Here is a 23,702-nt window from a genome sequence, read left to right on the forward strand (position 1 = left end):
GTATCAATTCATTTGTACATAACTGGAGATGTCTTCCTTTAATTATATATAAATATAAAAAACCATGTATCTTACTTTAACTCTTCTGGGTATGTTAATGACGCAGTCTTAGCGAAGGTTGCATTCCAGAAGTTGGCACACTGGTTGCGGATCTGTTTACTCTTATGCTGAAACACCACACAGAGCAATGGGGAAAGCTGCTCTAGCAGTTCACTGTCGTAAGAGCCCGTGCAGTGAGACTGCAGACACACGATAATCTCAGCCAGCAGTTTTTCAAGCTGAGGGAGGGAAGAAGCAATAGGTATTTTATTTAATTCAAGTATTGCACATATTCATTATTTAAAAGTTAAATGCATTATTTTAAACATAATTATCCCATAGAATAGCATGGCTTGAATAAACAAGTTTAAATGCCACACCACACAAAGTCTAATAGCTAAGCTTAGTGGCCCTCCCTCAGCTACCATTATAGTAAAAAATAAATAATTTAAAAATTAAGTCTCCATCTTTGTTACTTTTTTATTTTAGAATACAGGATGAATGGCAAAACTCTAGTCTCACACATTTTCCCAAACCCCAGCTATTTTTCTAGCAAATTTACCTTGTTGTTAAGATTACTGTATACTTTAGGTACATCAGCAAGCCTGCCAAAACAAACAAAAAAGTTATATTTTCCTGTCTCATTTATCCCAAGCACAAGAATTACACACACACACACTCAAGCACTGCACACTCGTTTTAGTTCACAGTTTGATGAGATAATGTTGTGGAACAAGCCTCCCATTTGGCAACTAAAAAAATTACCTGATGTAAATAGTTTAAAGTAAGCTTATCCTTTAACCCCCACTCATACGCTAACTTTAAGAGAAACTAACAAAGATCAGTAGAAATTAGTACAAACTTACAATTAAAGGTTTTCTTATGATGTAACTTCTACCTGCCTTCTTTGTGTTGCTCTTACCCCTCTCCCCAAACAGATTTCCCAAGTCCCATAGATATCTGCATTAAAAAGCTGAAGTACCACCTAAATGAAGTAATTTCAAATAAATAAATCCCTAGGTACACCATCCTGAAAAGCACGAGAATCTGCATTTACTAATTCATTTTATAAACCTGTGACCTCCAACCTGAAGAGGTTCCCAAACTTGTACTTGCTTGCATATGCCTTCCTTTAAAAACCTATATCCAACGCTCACTTCTCCCTTTTAATGGATAATTTTAAGAAAGACAACACTCAAACAAAGGCAGATGAGATGGGAGATGGAGAGAGGTGGCATTCAACTCAACCTTACACAGGAACAAGTGGATTCTTGCCTCTGAGACAGGGACTCCTGGTGAATTTTAGATTAGTCCTGCTTCAGGTTTCAGTAAAAACTTCAAGAAAACCTTTACGGGTGGACTGGCAGCATCCTATCCTATTCTCCCTCCCCCCAGAACACTCCAAGCTGTACTCCACTTCTTGCCTTTATCCTGAGCAAAGTGTACATCTCTTGCATCAGCAACTCAGCGACAAGCTTCTGCCAGCCCCCTCCCACCAAGACCCTAATAATCTCATTGCATCTGGGGAGAGAAGGCTACAACAATTAAAAAAAATAAAAGGAAAGCTATGTGCAAAAGATAAAGCGCATAGCAACGAACAAGTATTTCTCAGTACTTCCCTCTGCTTAAAAACTTACAGGATTTTAATGCACTTCAACTTATTATTTATTTCCTACAAAACATTATGCAGTTCCCACCCACCAGAAAACAAGTTACTGTTAATAAATATCTTCACTGCAGTGAAAATAAACAGCAGGTGGAAAGCAAACACTTTAGTCTTGCAGAGATGACACCACATTCACTCTACAGAGACAGGAATTTTAAATACCAAGCTTTCAGAAGTCCTACAGGTTTCCTTTCACGTACGACTAGGCAGGTGTGCTTTTATTTCTAAAGCCAGCATTACAACGGAGGCTGCTACTTACACCTGTGTTTTTTTGAGTCCCACTGGAACTCGGCAGAGGGCCAGGCCATGCCAGAGCAGCGATGTTGCTGGCCCCCACCTCAGCCCAGGGACACCACACACACAGTCCCAGCACCCCAGTTCTGACACAGCAATTGTAGAAAACAGCAGAAGACCAACGCTTTCTGCAGTGTTTGGGTGCTGTACAAAATAGTACCGATGAGCTAGGCCCAGTCTAGTAAAATGCACGGTGCTCTTGAAGGTGAAAGACTTGGCAGGAGTTGAACAATTAGTGCCAAAGCTCTGAAAAACCCTGAGCTATATTTACACTGCTTGCCACAGACCACACAAAATTTCACCAATACGCAGCAATACAATGAATCCAGTTTTCCAACCATTCTTAAAATACTCACTTTGTTTTTTCATAAAACACTGCCAGGGGTTTTGAAAAAATTGCAAACATAGTCCCAATCACTGAAGGCAATGAAACGTGGCTGATGATGTTGTGAAGAATAGCAATAATTGAAGGACCAACAGAGACCAATGTTTCTGAACAGATTTCTTTGGAACTGAACACATGGAAAGAGTTTAGTAACATCACCAGGAGTTTAAACAGAGAGGCAAGCTTTCCAAGGGGTTCCTTTTTCTTCTTAGACCAGTCTGTAGGTGTCTGTGGAGCTAACATTAAAAAAAAAAATAAAATAAAATTTTTTTTCTCCTATCTAGCCAAAATGCATTACAACAAAACAGATCTGAACTTTCTGTCTACATGAGAAATAGAACTTTGATTCCCAAACTCTATCTACATACAAATAATTTAAAACCCAACAGAAGCCACACATTTTTAATGCAGAATTTTATCATACCACTACAGATATGATTTCTATTCCTCTTATTTATAACTGTGGTTGTTCATACAAACGATGATGCTTTTACATCTCTCTAATGCTTACTTGCAAAAGGACAGCAACCACTCCAGAGATACCAGCTGATACGCATAAACTGTGGAACAGGTGAGGAGGAGGGAAGGGGAAGCATCAAGTTTAATCTGTTTATTTCTAAGTGAGGTTTCCATCATGTTTTTCCTCACCAACACTTCCAATTAAAGCACTTCATTCTTTCAGCAGTCCAACATGATGTCTCACTAATAAATTCATATGAGGCAGAGAAACTGTAAAAACCTTAATTTTGTAAATCACATCTTCAGCTTTAATAGTTGTAAGAGGGAGTAGGCAACAGAACAAAGAACATTTTACATGCAAAAGCCTTTTATGCAGGTATTACATAATTAGACTGTGGATTACAATTGAGCATTACTGCTTCAGATCACGTTTGAGCAGAGCAAAGCAGCAGATTTCACGTGCATAGATGAAATCATAGCCAAAAGATCAAATACAACTTCAGAAATCAGCACTGTTTCACAGTGAACTGAGAAGTGGCCTCAACATTTACATCAATTTCAGATGTATTTTGTCAGTAACTACTCAACTGCTCAAACAGAAAAAATCCAATACTCAAATATGCATAAAGGTTGATATTTTTAGTTCCTTTTTATGATTTCTTTTTTGTGGTCAATCCCTTCAGTGCTTAAATAACACATGTAGCATATACAGACCATTGCTATCCTACAGTCATCACTTTGACATCTCCAACAACTCTAATTTTCAACCAGCTCTGGAAGGAAGACACAGAAACCCCCAATATTCAAGTATTTTCTTACATCTATTTTTTGGCTGATATTTAGTACCATATGGTGCAAAGTTGATGCAGTCAACCATAACTGATATAGTATGGGTGAGACCATCCATCATTGAAAACATCTGAGGAGGAAACAGAAGTCATCAGTAAAGCCAAAAGAGCAACAGTGACAGAAAAAAACCCCACATTGGCCACTGAGGACAGCAATACAAACAGCTTTTAAATTTAAAAGTGGATGAAATTTGTCTGCATTTTCAGGTAAGATTCAGGTAAGATCACATTTTAAAATACACACATTTACACAAGCTGAAGACCAAGGCTTCCCATCCTATACAAACAAGACACAAGCACATTTACTATCTACAGAAGCAAAACCAGTGAGAGGCAGCTGTAAGAAGGTGTTAGATCTAAGAAGATGCACCAAAAGTAGTAAGGGTTCAAGGTACGAGCTGTCTAGCAAAACACGTTACCAAACATCAGTGTGTCCTTAAGTTCAGCTACTGTACAAAGCCTGATTTATGGGAAAAGTCACTGTAGGCATAACAATGAGGTTGTCATTAACATTCAGGAAGCATGATGGATTCCTAGTATGCAGAGAGATGGGTCAAGCTTCCCCCCCCCCCCAAATCCATCACAAAATTCTTCTAAATAATGCTCCCTCCTTGCTTTTAAAAGGAACACGGATATTGTGGGCCAAAAAACCAGTTTGGTTTCAATATAACTTACATACTGAAGATCTAAATTGTTTAAGTTTGACTTCCTTAATAATTATTAATTTTTGAAAACTGAAGTTTATCATCAGGATACAGCAGCATCCAAAGGAAGTGTTAATGACATAATCCTCCAAATGCCAAGTTTTCTAAATTCCAGTTTTCTTTCTCATCTGTTTCTTATTTGTTCCTTTCACAGTACTTTTTCAAAAGAGCGAACTTTAAGCAGGAAGGATTTTATGTTCCAATGCTGACGTACACTGACATCTACGGACATTCTACCTCCCCATATGACAATGTGGGCTTGCAAATGGGCAAGAGAGGTAACGTAAAGGCTTCCTCTTTCAAAATCTTTCTCTTTTAGAAAGCTTTAGAAGTAAAGCCTTGACAGTACCAGGACAGTAGCAAATTATGCCCTCTGAATGCTACAGTGCTACTCTACCCTCCTTCCTAATCAAAATGCCTTATTTGTGGTATTTGTTAATTCGACCTGACGTTACTTTATATATATATATACACGCACACACTCTTCAACTGGACAAATCACATTTACCATAGTGATGACATTCACTAAACCATTATTACTTAAAGAATTAAAAGACAGATCCAAGACTGCTTAACTGCTGTTTTAATATTTAAGCTTCACAATTATTTTTACTCTCTTCTTTCAATCCATTTCTAGATCAATTCCACTCTTGTTAGTAAAAAGTATTTTGTCACGGCTTTAAGTCTCGCCCAAACCACTTTAAGTTACAGAAAGTACATTAGGGTTTACAACAGGTCCTTATATCTAATTTAAAAATATATCTGCTAAAGTATTTATATAGTTCAATATCACTAGTTTATACTCACTACTGGAGTTTCACCTTCTAGCCCAGACATTATTTTGGCACAAAGTTCTTCACAGCATAGGTTTTCTTCTGCTGTTGCAACCAAAGCAGCACAGCGAGCAAATGCTCTATACAGGTCTGACCAAGTGCGCAACAAGGATTTCATAGTTGGCTTTAACAACAGAAAGAAAAAGTTTATAAATATCAATGTCTGTGCATAGAGATAAAAAACTTGCCTAAGTTTTCTTTTTCTGTCAAAACCTATGTAACTCAAGAATTTCAACCCTGAAGCAGTGGTCCAAGGTATATACATATTAGTAACAAACTCTACTCCAAGATTATCAGATGGTACTTTATAGTTTTTATAAACCCCACGTTGTTTCTAATGAATGTTATGCATTTGCTGTTACCTGTGGAAATTCCTGAATGGGAAAGATATGTGACACTGGTAGCAGCAACGCACTATAAACAGCATTGAAGTTGTGTTCCAGTGCATCACCCTGATTTACTTCATTAGTCTGCAATGAGAAAACAACGTTCGGGTTAAGGAAGCTGCAGAATTTAGATGACAAGTAAGGCTGTTCTAATTACATCTATTTTAGACATAAAATCTGTGCAAGCTAAATTGCCAGTGGCATTTTGAAATTAGCTATTCTCAGTTTTTTCAGAGTTCAAGCTGATCCTTCTATTTAGGGAGATAAAAAGCACTGTTTCTTACTTCCAAAATAACTTAATTCCAAGAATAAAAACAATTAGTTAGAAAATGTCTTATGTATTTTTTTACTTATTTCAGTTGCAGTAAGTAATGACAGCAACCTACTTAAAGCACCTAAAACTTTTTTCATAAATTGTTCAATTTTTAGGTCTAATGATTACATGAGGATTAGTTCAACAACTACATCACAGTCAACGTACTTCTAGTAAGTAACCTGCAGAACCTGTTGAATATTCCAGTTTATACGGCTTTCATTAGGACTTCTGATCAAGAAGTCTAACGCTAGTAAGAAACACTGTTCTAACTATGTCCTGAACGTCCCAACTTGGTATTTATTATATTTCCACGTAAAGGAAACAAACTCTTAGTATTTAAAAGTTAAGAGGTTCTGCAGGGCAAGTTTCCAGCCTTTGTAGCAGCAAGACTACGCCAAGGAGTGAAGGCTTCAAGCCTATAACATGTTTATCATCTTAAAAGAAGGAGAAAAACATTCCAAATACTGTGTCCAGTACAGTGTTGAAGAGTGATCATTCTTACTGACTGGAATCACTTTAAACTACACTTTGGGTCACTACTCCACTGCTGCCCTTTGTCCTACTCCACTGCAAATGCTCCTACTTCAGTCAGGGACTTTTTTTTTTAAAGAAAAAAAAAAGCTGCAGACATTCCAGTTTCACAAACACTACCAAGGTTTATGTCATTTTACCATCAGCTCAAGACATGTAATTCCTAAAAATACATTAAGATAAAAGATCAGCACAAAGTTTTCCTGTGTTTTTTTCTTGGGAGGCGGGAATGGGGAAGAGAACAAAAAAGCCACCGTACCCGATTAATCCATTCGGTTAGTGGATTAACAACGATACTCCACATTCTCCAAAGATGTTCCTTATTTTCCACTTGCTTTGCACTCTGATTAATAACGCAGATCACAGATTCACTGAAAGCCAGTGGAGATGTAGGCCCAGACAAAACATAACCCACTAGTGTTTCTAGAATTACAAAGAATCTAGGGAAGAAAGTTAAATAGGTTAAAGATACTTTTTTTCAGATGAAGTTAGGAAAAAACTTCTATAAAGTCTTAAACTATGGGAAGCCCATTATAAACAAACACCACCACATACCTCTCATCTGTTACACAGCATTCCAAGAGGTTATTATGGAAAGGCAGCTGAATCAAGAACAAAGCTGGTGTTCCCTTATAAGAGAAATTTAAGAGGTCAAAACAACACACGTACATTGATCAAATGAAACAGTTGCCTCATGTATCTATACACTTTATTTAACTGTGAGCCAGAAATTTGCAATTATTGAAAGTTGTCAAAAATTGTCAAGTCTAACACTTGAAAATAAAAATGAGAGGGAAAGCTGGAAACCTAAGCTTCTGCTAGATCCCAGTGCTTCAACAGAATACCAATTATACTATAGTTCACAGCTTTTTAGTCATTACTGCCTCGAAATTACATGCACCACAGTAAGGTAGGTGCAGATAACACAATGGATGCATATCATGATACCTGGAACATGATGGAGCAACCTGCGATTTGCTTATTTCAAGGTTTCAGCAAGACATCTTTTGGACAACCTCTCTTAAAAATCTATCGCAAGTATTTCAGGTTCACTAGTGTTAAAAGTATTTAACAAAATGCATTCAATACCTGCCAATTAAAGCTTCAACTGTATTAAAAAAGTTCTGATTCTTGCACCTAAGTCAGAAAAAGCCTCCAAATGTAAACAAAACACCCAGGCAAAAAGCCGGGAGGAATTTTTAGAGTTAAGCTCTTAAGCCAGTTCTGGTAGTTTTATACTACTCACTTGAATTGAAGCATTCGCTTCCTCTATTACACTTAGGTCTTCTCTCACAGACATTTGTCTGCTTTTAAAAGCCTCCAAATGAATTCCATGCACTCCCTGGCTAACAATGTAAACATTTAGCTACTTCCATAGGCTAGAAAGCTCTATCTCCACTGCTGCAAAATAAACAAGTTGCCCCTATCTACTGGTGCATGTAGGAGAAGAGCTGATCATCACTCCATTTTAAGTCTCTAACCAACCTTCTGAATTTTTAATAAATCTAACTGGTAGCATGCTCCTACTTAGCCTGCTCTACCCCAAAACAGACACACACAAAAGTGTCATTTCAGCCTTTTCTCATAGGTTATTTTTTGCGGTTATTTTCTAGATCACCGTCATCCACTTCCCCCTTCCAACGCAGTGCTTGGAACACAGCCTAGCGCTCCAGTTGGGGCTCAGCTGGACCAAAGCAGAACAGAGTAGTTCTCACTGCTAATGAATACCGCCACTTGTTCTGCAGTAGACTATGGCCAGTAAGTTCAGGCTTTAGTTCTCTATGACTTCTGAACTTTTTCTGAAATAATGCTGTCTAGCATGATATTCTCTGCTTTGCTTCTGTGCATTTAATTTTTCCTGAGGAACAACACTTTCTACCTTTCTTTAAAGTACTTCGCTCTATTAACTTCAGAACACTTCCCCAAAACATCAGGTCTTAGTACATAAGTAGTCCTACACAGTCTCATTATGCTGTCTCCTCGCAAAGTATCTGGGACCTCTATTTTAAATCATAACCTGAACATGAGAAACCCTCTCACAGTACTTTCAGCATATCCTTTGTAGCTATAAACAGTTAAACTACTCATCAGAAGTGAGGGCTGGAAACAAAGTCTGCATTCTGGAACACAGAAGAACATGGTTTCCTGAAAGATCTGGATCTAACTACTTATGAAATGCTCTGTACGTTTCTGCAAATGACATCGTAATGCATTTCAGCATTAATAAAGACGAAGTTCTGGAATGAAGTCAGACTTACATTTAAAAGATCCATATCAGCAACCTGATAAGCTGGTGACCCCAATACTTTTGGAGGCAATTCCTTAACAGTAATATCAATGAGGGACTAAATAGGGGAAAAGAAGAAAACATTGTAAATATTTTTTTCCTGAGGCCTCAAATATTTTAAGTAACAGTACAAGTAAAAACAAAATTGTAACAATTATTTCCCCTTAGTAAAAAGAAAAAAATCCATTGTGAAATGAACTGTCCCTTGAAGCAGAAGGTTCTGGTAGGAGAACCATGTACCCAATTCTGTGAACATTGCTGATAAATCTGAAAAAAAATTTTAAAGACAGAAACTCTTAAGTAACACTATGCCACCTGATGAGAACTGCATAACTTACAGTTCGTACCAAAAAAGTTCTCTCTTTTAAAGAGACCATTCTGGTAAGTTAGATACAAAAGGCTGCTACCAATCAGAATATAGAGCAGCAAAAAGAAGTGAGATTTAAAACACAAACCCACTCATCTTACCAGTATTTTCTGCACAGGAAGAGAGTTTGATTTAACAATGTTTTTTAAGGCCTGGAGCAACATAGTCAGTATTTCTGACCCTTGCTTTTCTTTCTTATTTCCTAGAATAAAACATATTTACAGTTAGAGCAGGACAAAGTAACAATCACTCTGACCATCATTTAAAACTTAAAAATAATGTACTGTAAGATCAAAAAACTCCACATATATTTATAAATATATACCAAATACTTAACAGATTCAGATACCAAGTCTCTGCTCTGAAGAACAGTGTAACCAAAAACTTTTTATTTAAACTCTTTAAGTTTTATTAGTAAAATGGAATTTTTATCATTAAACAACCTTAACTTCAACATGCTAAAGAAAGCTGTGAAATTTTGCATTTGTCCAAGCCACGCACTTCATTTCTCTTACGCCTTTCAGTTACATCTTTCAATGTAAGACTTCATTATTAAGAATATTCTGGATTTTCAAAGCCTTTACAGAGTAATGGACTTTTTTTTTTTTTTAAAAATAGGAAACACCTTACAGATGTATAAAAGACATTATATTTACTATGAAATAAAATTTAAGAAAAAAGGCAGCCACAGTTACATAACAAAGACTTTATACTAATTTGAGTAATATGCTGAATGTCTCGATTTCTCAATACCAAAGACCTGAAGTAGGATTTTATTTTTTTATTTTAAATTGAAAGATTTCTTCAGCAAGAAAAGCAGTTAAAGTGCTTTTATATCAGACTGCTACATTGCAATACAGCTGCAGCCATAGGCTACTGTGCTTCCCTAATAAGCCTCACTGGATCAGAGCAGCACGATGATGTCACACAAAGACGTAGGCATTGTGGAAAACATCAGTTGTTGCTTCAAAAACAAATACTGATGATGCCTAAAACCAAGTTTTGCCAGCATTGAAGCAAACACTACTTAAGGTCTAGTCTTAAGAAAACAAAAAAACCACCACAACAACAACAAACCAGACTCTAACTGGTAAGCAATTACAAATAAAAAAAATACACTTTTTACCTGATTCAATAGCTGTTTTTACGTATCCATTTATGTCCTTCCATATAACATTCAGCATACAATCTACAAGATAGCACAAATTTTTTATTCCATTTGTAATAAAAAACATTAATCAAGATTTCAGTTAAAATACAAATGGTGTTCAATGCAAGCCAAAACTGACATAAACTTTCAAACCAAGTCAGACCAGTTCTATTTAACGTCAAGACTAGAATAGGAGGTGATTATTTTTTCTTCAGTTTCCCTCCCCCACTTTATTTTCCAGAGAAGAAATCAAGTTTCCCCACTAGATTCTTACCAGGAACTTCTTTTCCAATTGCAATAAAGCCATCCTGAACTGCGTTTATAAGCGTGCTGGCATGCTTAGAAAAAAAAGAAGGGCTACTGATAAGTGGATACTGGAGCGGCTCTAGGAAAACAAAAAAAACATGTTCTGTAAACCTGTTATTTTGCAGTCTACTGGTAAGATAAGCCTTAAAAATAATCAAGTATATACCTGTACTTGCAGCCTTTAACATAAAAACAACTTTTAATATTGAAGATAACAATTAACAGTTTTATACGTTTAAAGCATTTCATGCTAATAGACATCTTGAAATTCAACAAAACTGGCAGTTTCAGATTACATGAAGTTACTTTAAAAAAAAAAAAACCAAAAATCACGTCATATACCTAAACTAAGCACAAGTTTGTTTTGCTTAGCAAAATCTAAAACCTCTGGTCCCATCAAGAAGTGAAGCAGCATTTCAATTCCCAAAAGCTGAATGGAAGGAATCACCACCACTCCTGCTGTACTAGAATTCAAGTTCATCCTTGGCGTGACTGGACTGACAAACGGGTAAGGACCTAAGAGAGAGGAGAAAAATGACATTGCAATCAAATGAAAGGAAAGATCCAACAGCCCCAAATCCCAAAGTTAAGATGAAAAGAACAGATCATAGAGTAACGTTGGCTAAAAGGGACCCCTAACAGCCAGATACCTAGCACACACTCCTATTACATAGGGTTTAACATCACAGTTATAACCGTGTATTTTAAAAGTATAAATATCTTCCAAAGATTGCAAAGTCTCAGGTGCCAAACTTTACTTTGGCAACAAAAGTCACCATGGAAACTGTGATTATAGAGCAAGTTACACGCTACACTATATATCAGTTATATAGCAACTCTGCTGCTATGAAAGAGTTACCTCAGTTACCATCTCACAAAACTAAGACGAACTTTTTTTTTTTTAAAAAAAGGAAGGGGTACACAATTAGGACACTTCCATAACATAACTGAGGCTTCTAATTGCAGCAGTCTAGAATTACCCAAGCTGTGAATGCTAGGCTTTCCATACAGAGAAGAAAAAGAGGCAGTTCCTTATCTCAGGCATTTAGATGTAAAGTTCAAGTAGGTGTGATTTCACAGGTAGAGTACAAACATTATTGATATATTATGATCACTGGTTTACTATTCAGGCAGAAACTAACAATGCTATAGAAATGATAATAGCATATATAAATAGCATGTATACATGAAAAACTAAGTTTCAAACCAAAGCTCCCTTGCAAAAGAGAACACAATTCAGGACATTAAAACTGGTCCTCAACACAATTTTATTAGCTCAATTTCGTAAACTTGAAATACTGACTACAACAGCCTGATTTTATCTAATGAACATGCAGAAGAACTACTGTTTGCAATAATAATATATTGCAAATGAAAAAGCCTAACACATTAAATAGAACAGATTACTTGCTGCATCTAGAATGTTGTTGGAAACAGGCTTGTACTTTAATACCTGATTTATGTGTAGGGGTTGCCGAGGCTAAACTTTGGTTGGCTGTTACACGTGAGGGAGTTCCTTGCAATGCAGCAGAAGAATCTAGACTTAAAGTACTTTGGATTAATGGTACACAAACCTGCAAAGATATCAAACTCAGTGAAAATAGGTATGACACAAGCCATAAGCCACAAAGAACTATATGTTTCAAATACGACACAGGCTGTACAGTTGTTCGCAGTAGCAGTGTTTCAGAGTTTCTGGGTACTTATAACAATGTTTTTAAGATGCTGTATAAAATATGCATACTGACACATGAATTAGAAATGGCTAGATGAAACAAAAACTCATCTTAGAATGATGCAACTGTACCTTACCTAAAAAGGTAGATTTTTTTTTCTTTACTCCCATTCTAAAGTTTAATTTTATGAAATTCAGGAGCCTAATAGAAACATTACATTCACTCCAGTTGTAATATGAGTAGCAACGAAACGCCTGGATCATTTTTCTCTCTGTGCATCTTTCTAAATATTTTTCTGATCTTAGTATGTTTTCCTATGGCACTTTCCAAAGCACACACTGGCACAGTGAAAGGACCAAGTGGTCCTTACACAATGTGTTTCTGTTCACTCTTGCTGTGCACTCACTGGAGATTTTCAGAGATGCTCACGTGACGCACATATATACTCTCAGATCTTTAGGAACTTTAAAAAGATTGCCCATACAGTCCCAAGTGCTCCTACTGTATTTAACACACACAGAGCACACACAAATACACAAATCAGATTTGGTTCCTTAAGACAATTTTATTTTAATAATAATCTGAAGAAGGACTGAACAGGTACAGAATAAGTTACGGTAGCAAAGAGGGGACTTCGCTTCACACACTCAACATAGGCTAAGTGATTATGCTAAGACTATTTTCAGTTGTGTTACCTGTTCAAAGTTTGCAGGCAGCTGAGGTCCCAGCCTCATGAGTAAATACCACCAGACCTCCAGTTTTGTCAGTGCCAAAGCCTCTGTTCTCACATGGATAGAGCTCAGCGGCTGCATTAGCAATTTCAGCCTTTTAGCACTGCACAATATATCTTGAAGATAAAAAGGTGTATTTAAGCAACACAAATAGTCAAACCATAGAACAACAAAAAAGATAAATTTTTAAACCATTAGTTTTTTTCCTAATATATTTTAGCTTAAAATTCAATTAACAACAATCTGCAAAACTAAAATACATAGCAAATGCACCGACCTGTCAGACTATTTTACTGCTCTAACTGTTGTCTAGAATGACCCCGGAAATAGCAAGTATTTCTTTCCAATACTAAGACTAAAATGAAATCTACTGCATACCAACATAAACAGAAGGAAATTCACTCTTACTCACTATGTTACAGTCCTACCTGCCACAGTAAAGGAAAACCCAAACAGTTAAGATGTATGTGCATTAACACCGGATGAGAATGAATGACCTCAAATACAGTATTCTGAGGCCACAAATGCTCATTTCCACTTTAGTCAAAATAGCACAGCATGTCTGGACAGAGGTTTGCTCAAGCCCATGCAAGTGTTCAAAGAAAAGAAAAGCTTTTAGCCAGCTCAGCAGCATCAGAACCTGTCCACCTGCAAGCCATAAGAAACTGCTGACAGAGACTGCTTCTGCAGTGTGCAATCCTTATTAGCTGGACTGGAATACGCACAATGAATGCGAGTTGTGCTGTGGATTTTATCTCGCAATAGAAGCAAATTAATTTATAATTATTATCTATATATTATTAATAGAAGTTAATTAATTTATGGGAAACAACGGTCAGAACAAATGACCAGATAAGAAACAAATTAAAATGACAATTTAAGTTAAATTCAGCTAAAATAAGAAACGTCCGCATTTAGCTTTCTCTTCCAGACACACAGTAAGGAGAAGCACAATCACAGTAAAAAAAATAAATAGTGTGCTTTGACACAGCTAGGCTGAAAAAGACTTGTTCAAGTCTCAGTTACACCTTTAAAGCAACTTTAACATAGAATCCTGAAATGTTGCTCTTCTCCAATTAATCCACACAGTCCAAAATAAGATCTACAGAATGTTGTATTCTCTATTTCATTGCTAGCTGGATCAATTAAAGCATTACAAAACAAAGGTTTGTTCATTTTATTCTATTCATTTCTCCTAGCAGAAAAATTAAGATAGAACTACTAATCAAACTGTCACTTTTCCTTGAAAAAAACAAAACAAACCCACGAATTTTATTTATGTATATACACACACAGTATAGACCACCGTGTGTGTATATATATATATACACACACACAGACACCACTATGTATATACCACAAATATACTATGTGTCTATCCAGTGGCATGTACCATAGCACTGACCACTATTAGACAGAATATTGTGTTCCAGATGTAAAGTGACAGTAGTCAAAACAATTCAGGTTAACTTTTTTTAATCTACCTGGATTTAGAGCAAAATTATCTATTAGACTCTTCCATGCAATGAAGGCTATTTTCTTTACCACTGGTGAGCCACTACGAAATCCAAGTTCCTCCAGTTGCAGCAATGAGTTGATAAAACTGCCACTACGATGCAGAGTCTGAAGATAAAGAAGTTCAGGATCAAGATATTTATGTTGTCAAAAATTCCTCCCCTAAAGATTCATTACTGCTTTTCTGCTTACCTTTCCAAGTAATTTGACAAACAGGGGCCATAATTTTAACACGTAAGTCTCATTTTTTGTAGAAAACAATTTCTGAAGTTCTGAAATTAATTTCTGCAGACAGAAAGAAACATAATTTCTACAAGAAATATATTCAAAGTATTCTAAAAACTACATACTCATATCAATGTCTGGAGACACAACCAACCTGGAACTATGCTATTTCTAGATCAGAAGGATTGAATTCTGCACCACATAGCATTTGCTGGTAAATCAGTCGAATGCTGCTACCATCCGATTACCTTCTTAGTTGAAGTTTATGGTTGGTTTCCATTATTCTGATAGTGGCAGCCAACAAATCACAATCCATTTCCTTAAATACTTGTAGTCTTTTTAACTCTGAAGTCAAAATACACTGTGACCCTAAAACCCACCTTGTTTGCTTGGGTTTTTTGGTAAACATACTTAACCTCAGCAGTGAGTAAGGCAAAATAAATAAGCCTACAGTTCTGGAAGTGAAGAGGAACATGAAAAGCTTCATCAGAAAGACCAAGGGGGCTGTTGATGAATGGGGTAGAGAATCTTTTAATGGACATGGAAAATGCTGAGGTACTCAAATACCTTTCTTGCCTCCATCTTTACTCTCAGGCCTCCAACATCTGTCTCCCGTTACCTTTGTTAGTGGGCACATAGGTATTACCCGTGGTAGAGAAGAACTGAGTTGGGGACTACTTAAGTAAACTTGACACATACAAATCCATCGAACCCTACAAGGCATATCCAAAGATGCTGAAGGAGAAGGCCAATGACACAACGAGGCCACAAGATTATTTCCTGAAAGGACACTGCAACTGGTAGAGATCCCCAATGATCGAGTAGGGCAAAACAAATTTTATGCCAACTTCCAAAAAAAAGCAAAAGAGAGGATCTGGGGAATTACAAGCTAGCCAATCTCACTCCTCTGCCTGGAAAAATTATGGAGCGAATTCCCTTGGAAGCCATTTCTAGGCACATGGAAGAACAAGAAGGTCCTTATGAACAGCCAGCATACTTATACCATGGGCAGAGCCTGCTTTTCCAATATGACTGACTTCTATGCGGAAAGGCCTGGTTTTGCAGATGCAGGGAGCACAGCAGATGTTCTCCACTCCAACTTTAGCGAGGCTTTTGACACAGTCTCCTCTAGTGTCCTTGCAGCCCAACTAGGGAGATACAAACTAGTTAGATGACAAGGTGTGTGGCTGGACAGCTAGGCTCAAAGGCTGGTGGTTAGCAGTTCAGAGCCCAGGTTATGTGTGGTATTTACAACGGGTCCACAAGGGCTGATATTATTTAACACAATCAATGATGGGGGGGAAAGAATCAGTTGATGAGCTAGAGGATGGGGCTACTCAGGGATCTTCACAAGCTTGGAAAATGGACTGACAGAAACCTCACAGAATTCAAAAGCAAAGTCCACTGAGGACTCACAGGCTGTCTTAACAGCCCTGCAGAAAAAGAGGTGAGGGACAAGAATTGTAATGTTCAATCAGGAATGTGCTCCTGCATACTGAACTGCACTAGCAAAAGCACAGGAAGCAAGTCAAGAGAACTGACCCCTCTACTTGGCACTCATCAGATCATCTCTGGAATACTGTACCAAACTTTGGGCACTGAAGTACCATAGCTACTGGCAAACTGGAGTGAATCCATCAGAGAGCCACCACTATGATGGTTAGGGAACAGAGTTCGTGCCAGAAGAGCCAGGCTTGTTTAGCTTGGGGTAGGGGCAATATAATTGCAGTTTTCTACTACTTATAGCTGGATTACAAGGAAGAGGCCAGATGCTTCAGAGAAGTACTGAAAGGAAGGACTGGAGGCCACAGACACAAGTTTCAACAGGGCAAATCCTACTTCAGCAAAAGGACTGACGTTTTTACCATGAGGGTGGTTAAGCACTGGAAACAAGCTGCCCAGACCGGCTGTAGAATTTCCATCCTTTAACATATTCAAACCTCAACTGGACAAGGCCCTGAGCAACGTGGCCTTAACTTCAAAGCTATCCCTGTTTTGAGTAGGAAGCTAAGCTAGACAGTGTGAGTTACTGCCACACAAGTTCTGCTGATCCTAATTTGGTAAGCAATTTGTCTCTAAGAGACAATAAAAGTTGAATGATAGTATACGAGTTAATGCTATCAAGACAGGTGCTTCAAGGTTATTTAAAAAAGTAAAACTTATTTCCCTGATCAACGATTCTTTTCAGAAACTTTTTTTTTTTACAGTGGTTCTGTATTTACACTGCTGTTACATTAACTTTTCTGTCAACACTGCTGTCATCAAGAAGTTGCTGTCAATGCACAGTAGCTTCTTGCTGCCCCTATCTAGACTGTAAATACAATTAAAAAAACCCCAACCACCCACCCACCCCGATGAGTATTCCTGTTGCCTCTAGAACAAAGGTGGAGCATTTCCACTCACTGTGGTCATTAGGTGCTCGGTGACAGCCGCTACCTCTTGCTGTTTCTGGAGGAGCAGTGGCATGCCCATCTCCAGCGCAGTGGCACCTCGTAACTGCACCTTATGGGCTGAGTGGACGACCAGAGGAATGATCAGTTTTGCCCACCTCACAGCCTCTTCTCCCATCTGGGCTGGAGTTTGCTCCATTAAGCTAGATCCAAAAAAACCAAATATAGATATTACAAATCTCCAACAGACATACTGCTCAGACACTCAATGATAATCTTAGTATCATCAATAAATGCTCTAATTGAACATATGATGTACATGAAACCATTCTCTATTTTTTTATTTTTCTAAACAATTATATTTTGACAGTTCACTTAAAACTGCAATGCTGAAGCATTATTTCAGATCGACCTCTCCAAAAGCAGAACAGACTGACATTTACTGTCATAAAATACCATATAACGGCTGAGAATTTCTCAACTAGGTAGGTTCTGAAAACAAAGGCTAGAATGTAAGAACATGATTTGTAAAGTGCACCCGAGACTTTGGAAATAATTCCTAACAAGCTATTAAAAACAAAAGCAATGAAAGTTTATCTGAATATTGACTACTTTCTGCATCAGAATCAGTTTTTGTATTCTCATTAATGGAATATTTTACAAATGAAGCGGTTCAGGAGAACCACCGGCAAAGAGAGAGAGAGATAAGAGATAGTAGTTCACACCATTTCATTGTGTTCACTGTAACACAAAACACCGGGGGAAAACAGTCTTGAACATACTGAACAATTCAAGAGCATTCAACAAAAATTTTCTTTAGAATACTTACTGTCACTTTTTGTTTCAATAGTTTCCCAAAAAAATCCTAAGCATCTATTTTAACAATATACTATTGCAGTGCACATACCGTATAATAACGTTTAGTGCCTCATATTCAACTACCATAGACTGTACATCTCCTTTAGTAAGTATTGTTTCCAGGGTAGAAATAATACTGGACACCTGAGGAAATAAGAGATCAGAGTGAGCACCTAAATACAAATATTTCCACGACGAGCTGGAATCATGAAATTTCATTTCTCAGGACTGTGCCCTGTGTTCGGATTACACTAGGTCTAGTTTTAAGGTTAGAGCTCTGACCAAATGTTGAGTGTTCACAACATTTCTGCCTTGTGCTGCTTTACTGGTATCTAACAGAATTGCTCACATTGCAGCTTCTCCCTGAAGAGAAGCAATAATTTGTTGGCTCTTTTCCCTCTGCAGCTGCCCTTACATTTTGTGCAAGAACTCAGGCCCTATACTTGACTGTCAAATTTGATGGAAAATGACATTCTTATTCAAAACCTACTGAGTGGAGAGTGACCAAGAGATTGCGCAAGCCTCCTCTCCCTATGAAATCAAGCTACACCAAAAAAAATGACGAAACTTACCTCCTTTTTAACAATTTCAGAAGGAAACATCTGCTTAGAGATCACCCAAAGTGCCCGAGTGCGAGTGTTTTTGTCTGAAGTTTTTACAGCAATGCTGTTCACCAATGAAAGCAAGTCTTGTATTTCAGTTGCTGAAAGCAGAATGCACAGCGTTCAAATTCTGTTTCTGCAATGATTTATTAATGTTTATGACATGATTTAGTATCTTAAACATTACTTTTTGGCAATTTTTGGAAATTTCTCTCAAAATAAACTAGCAAAAAAGCTCAAAATGTATTAATATTCAAATACTATTAATGTAGTATATCTATATTTTTACAAGAAACCAGAAAACCATAAAGCTAGAAGAATTTTATATAAAAATACTAAAGCTGAAAATTAAATATCTAATTACTCAAAACTTCTTGGATTTCAACTGAATATAGCAGCACTCTAATCCATTTCACTGCTATACTGACATATAGATTCATTTTAGGGTCTACAAGAGGCTTTATTATTACAGAGGGCAGTAAAACTGTAACTGAGGTCACAGCAAGCTCATTACACAAAAAAGAATAAGGCTAACATAGGACTTACATGCAACTAGGAAGACAGATGGAGAAATCAGGTATTCCTTTAAAATTCAAAACTAACAAAGCCTGATTTCTTACAAATTTGGGCTTCATGGGTAAATGATCAAGAGTACACGTGCTTTTTGTCCTCTCTCCCTAACTCTCCATTGTTTTCAGGACTTAATTATTTCTGAAACCCGACACACTGTAACAAAACCGACTGTAATTTATCAACTAGGTAAAAAAAGTTACAGGGGAATGGACAGGGACCACATAGACATTATTATAGATGCCTCATTCTCACAGAAAATCAGGCTGAAGTCTGAGTAACAGGAAAGCAGGACACACTGGAAAATTAGTAGAAGAAATGAAAGAATCAATTTTAATTAACAGAATGGCAGAGTCACTTGAAAAAAATGCTCTCTGCACATCCATACATATGATTTTTTCAGTCTTAAGTTTCTCTCCAATAAAGGTCATTCCAGAACATTTGTCCAGGAGTATTTAACACTTCTCAGAAGAAAAGAATAATTGACAGTATGCTATTTGTTATTACCATTTGAAAAGTCACTATAGACTTCAGCACCATCAAGGCACCACATAACAGCCAGATCACATTTCCTTCTGTGCCCGCAAAAGACAACCTTAGCTTAACCACCGTCCACCACCACACCCCCATCCGACACACACACAGACAGCTGACACTGAGCAGCTTCTTCCGATCACACTATTGCAAAAGGACCGCTGGAATGTGTCACAGGTACCTCCCGAGGACCAGCCAACTCGGACATCAGCTCTCCCCTATTAATGAAAACCAGCGGTTTTACCCTGCTGCATTGCCTCAAGCTCTCAGTAGCAAAATATTTTGTTAGAGGGATTTAGCACTTTCTAGGCATGTAGGCCATAAGATTTTGGATTAAACTAGTTTAATTTGAAATATTTACCAGCACAATATTCAGGGTTGGACTAGATGACCTTTAAATGTCTCTTCCAATGCAAACAATTCTATGATTTAATGTAACAACCAGGAATCACCAGGTAAAGACTGGAAACACTGAAAAGCACTACTACACATACCCAAATTCTACAAACAAAAGTGTTCTTCATTCTTGCCCTGCTTTTGGCTGGGATTGAGTTAATTTTCTTTCTAGTAGCTGGTATAGTGCTGTGTTTTGGATTTAGTATGAGAATAATGTTGATAACACACTGATGCTTTCAGTTGTTGCTAGGTAGTTGTAGTGTCTACACTGAGTCAAGGACTTTCCAGCTTCCCACGCCCTGCCAGGTGCACAAGAAGCTGGGAAAGCACAGCCAGGACAGCTGACCCAGACTGGCCAGAGGGATATTCCCTGCCATATAGCGTCATGCTCTCTATGTAACTGGGGAAGTGAGCTGGGAGGCAGGACTGCTGCTCAGAAACAGACTGGGCATCAGGGGTTTTCCTCAGGTGGTGAGCAACTGCATTTGTGCATCGCTTGTTTTAATATATTGTTTTTCTCTTCCTTGTTATCATATCGAACTGTCTTTATCTCAACCCACAAGTTGGTTTTTTTTTCCACTCTCCTCCCCATCCCACTGGGGAGAGGGGTAAGCGAGCGGCTGCATGGTGCTCAGTGACCGGCTGGGGTTAAACCACAACAGTCCTTTTTCCACCTGGACATCTTTTTTGATTACTAATTCCACAAAACTAATTACAGTACCTAACTGCTACCACAGCATTTAATGAAACTAGAAGTTAGTAAAACAGTACTAGCATAACAACATGAAAAAAACATTACCTTTTTTTGTACGAGATAGAATTAGTGAACTGATCACACTGCTCAGAGACAAAACCACTATACCACTTGGGAACTGTAAACTTTGTCAAAAATAAAGTATACACTAACAAAGAAATAAAGAACTCCGATACAAACACACACACACACACACACGTTCCCAGCATCCACAGTGAAGTTTGTTTGCTTACCAGATAATTCAGATGTATTCTTTGAATTAAAAACGCAGAATCCTAGCGCCTGTAATGCTGCATTACTTAGCTCTGAGTTTTGACTAGAAATGTGTGCCTGAAAAAAAAAAAACACCCATAAAGTCTCAGTTTACAGAAGTAGCTGAAAAGTATTGTCTTAATACCAACACTTCTGCTTAATGAATAAAGAGCTGTCAAAAGCAAACACTTGATGAAAATTCACCCAGGTAGTAAAGCCTTCCTGATTACATATGCTCTGAATCAATAAAACAATTTGAGGTTCTGAAGACATTTTTATTCTCTGTAATTTAGACACCTTTACTGAAGTTAAATTCTAAACGTCCCAAGTTCTTTACTTCTTTGCTTGTTATGTACTATCACTTGACTCTCCAAATGTTTTTAAACATCTAAAATGGATGGAGAAAGAGATGGCTAAGAACAGCCTTTACACTAATCTTCGAAAAAAAAAAAAATTGACATTTACCGCATATTCCAATTCCCTGAAGTGTTTCTAGAGGCAGACAGAACACACTATCTTTTCTGGCTGGGAGATCACTTTTAACCACGTAACACTGCCTGAACACATCCAAGACCCTGTATTTTAGTTTTTCTGTAGTAATTTCTAACAACATGGAAGGTACATTTTGCCAACAAACCTGTACTGCTACGTCACTAGCTTTAATTCTTATTAAATTAATTCAAATTCAAGTCTTACAATGGCCACTGAACAAAGACGTTTAGGTGGTCAAGATCACTGAAGTGTAGAAAATTTAAAAGACACACCTTAAACAGTTTGCAAAGCTGAGGAAAGTGTCTTCTGATATCTGCAGTGAATTCTTTGCCTTCCTCACCTGTCAGGCGACTTTAGGAAGCAGAAGGGAAAACAAGCAATAGTCACAGGTTAAACATGTTACAACTGACATAACTGTAAGCTTCTAATACTCAATTCATTATCTAGTACAGAACCATTTCCTTCCCTGGAAAGCTAAAACACAACACTGAAGTAGTTAAGGAAAAGAACAAAACTGCCAGTCACCACATAGTTAGTCTGACACATCAGTAAAATAGTATGTTATAAAGTACACGCCTCCTAGTATATAAGAAAAAGTGACTAATGACCCATTTTGTGCTTATGGAGCATAAAAAGAGGTTAGGGGCTTTCATTTTTTGTTAACTTTTATAAAAACATTAAAAGTTAGTATGCAAACGCTAAATGACTGCTGAAAATTAGATAGATTTTCCACAGAAATAGAGGAGCTTAGAAAGCACATTCCTCAAAAGCAGTTCTAGGATGCAAGCTCCTCACTTCAGAAAAATTCTGGTTTGACAACTAGCAGTGATGACTTTGCACATGTCTGAAAAACATCCATACAGAAAAACTATACTTACCCTATAAAACATTAACTTATCAGTTCCACATAGCAAAAACCACCAGTATTGATTAAGTGCAATCATCCAGAAGACAACCTGAGAAATCTGTTGTTGTTTAATGCTACGTTTAAGTTTGGACAGGTTTTTTTGTCAGTTATTACTGGAAGCCTGTAAAACCTTACAGTGTGATCACTATCATCAATATCTAAAAGCAGTTACAACTTTAAAAGGTACCACAAAACAGAAAGACAGGAACTTAAGGGAGATACCGATGGAAAGAGATAATGCCTTTGCATATCTATGCTAAAAAATTCTAAAAATCCGGGTAAAAGCAGGACCTCATGGTTGAGATCCTTCCAGAAAGAAATGCAATTAAGGCAGGATCATTCCAAAACCCAAAAACCACATCAAAACCTAACCTTTCCAATCATAAAGCGGAAATGCAAGTCTTTCTCCAGTTAGAAAAAAAGTTGCTATTATTTCCTAGCATTCCTTCGCCTACCTCCGCAGTTCCCCCAGGAAATGTAAAAGCAGCTCTCGGATAAGCACACAGACACCCTCCTTCCCGCCCTCCCCTCCTCCAAGCCCGCACGTTTCCCGCGGCCTCCAGCCAGCGGCCCCGCAGCCCCGCAGCCCTGCCCAGCCGCCCCAAGTTCAGGCCGGGCAGAAGGTTCGCTCCCGGGGCTCACTCTCCCCTGCCCCCGGCCCAGGCACACGCCGGGGGGGGGGGGGGGGGGAGCCCGCCGGGCCTGCACACCGACCACCCCCCGCCCCACGCTGGCGAGGAGCCACACAGGCCGAGGGCGGCCGCCGTCCCCACAGGCAGCGCGGGCCTCCCCGCTTCCCTCACGCCGTCCCCGCAGCAGTGAGGAGGCGGCCGCGGCCCGCGCTCACCTGACGATAGTGAGGTACGCGTCGGTGAGCTCCCCCGCCGGGGCGGCCGGGTCCTCCAGGGTCTCCAACAGGGGCTGCAGGCTGGAGCAGGCGGCGGGAGCGCTCATGGCGCCGCGGGGCGGGGGCCGGGCGTCCTGCGCGGCGGGCGGGCGGGCAGCCCAGTGCCGCCAGCCCCGAGGCCAGCCGCCGCTCCTCCCGCGCCGTCTCCCGGGCTAAGATGGCGGCGCGCGGGACAGGCGGCGCGCGGGCCCGGGCTGCACTGGCCCAGCCAATGGGAGAACGGGGAGGCGGGGCCGGTTGCCGAACCGGAGGACATCGAACGGTGCCACGCGCTTTCTTCGCGCGCGGCGGAGCGCGGAGCGATGGATCGATTCCCGCGCCT

At 38.6% G+C, this 23,702-nt stretch overlaps 1 protein-coding gene across 3 annotated transcripts in view; it reads right to left on the bottom strand.

Annotated features, from left to right (window-relative positions):
- RIF1 (replication timing regulatory factor 1) overlaps nt 1-23,548 on the bottom strand; it is a 34,587-nt gene extending 11,039 nt beyond the window's left edge. The window contains exons 1-23 of one of the 3 annotated variants that reach the window (XM_054830100.1): nt 23,321-23,548; nt 21,839-21,917; nt 21,056-21,152; nt 18,539-18,669; nt 18,016-18,110; nt 17,122-17,311; nt 14,686-14,778; nt 14,463-14,601; nt 12,943-13,094; nt 12,025-12,145; nt 10,914-11,087; nt 10,540-10,650; nt 10,242-10,304; nt 9,217-9,317; nt 8,720-8,806; nt 7,017-7,090; nt 6,721-6,901; nt 5,591-5,698; nt 5,203-5,352; nt 3,663-3,762; nt 2,356-2,620; nt 602-644; nt 76-278 (exon numbers count right to left, since the gene is read on the bottom strand). In XM_054830100.1, coding sequence (XP_054686075.1) covers nt 76-278; nt 602-644; nt 2,356-2,620; nt 3,663-3,762; nt 5,203-5,352; nt 5,591-5,698; nt 6,721-6,901; nt 7,017-7,090; nt 8,720-8,806; nt 9,217-9,317; nt 10,242-10,304; nt 10,540-10,650; nt 10,914-11,087; nt 12,025-12,145; nt 12,943-13,094; nt 14,463-14,601; nt 14,686-14,778; nt 17,122-17,311; nt 18,016-18,110; nt 18,539-18,669; nt 21,056-21,152; nt 21,839-21,917; nt 23,321-23,427 — 2,864 coding nt within the window. In that variant the 5' untranslated portion in view covers nt 23,428-23,548. Of the gene's footprint in view, nt 1-75; nt 279-601; nt 645-2,355; nt 2,621-3,662; nt 3,763-5,202; nt 5,353-5,590; nt 5,699-6,720; nt 6,902-7,016; nt 7,091-8,719; nt 8,807-9,216; nt 9,318-10,241; nt 10,305-10,539; nt 10,651-10,913; nt 11,088-12,024; nt 12,146-12,942; nt 13,095-14,462; nt 14,602-14,685; nt 14,779-17,121; nt 17,312-18,015; nt 18,111-18,538; nt 18,670-21,055; nt 21,153-21,838; nt 21,918-23,320 lie in introns of those variants that run through there. The other 2 variants (XM_054830101.1, XM_054830102.1) reach the window with 2 other exon arrangements.
- Nucleotides 23,549-23,702: the final 154 nt, after the last annotated feature.

Source organism: Grus americana, chromosome 6 (assembly GCF_028858705.1).
Source record: "Grus americana isolate bGruAme1 chromosome 6, bGruAme1.mat, whole genome shotgun sequence".
Lineage (NCBI taxonomy): Eukaryota > Metazoa > Chordata > Aves > Gruiformes > Gruidae > Grus > Grus americana.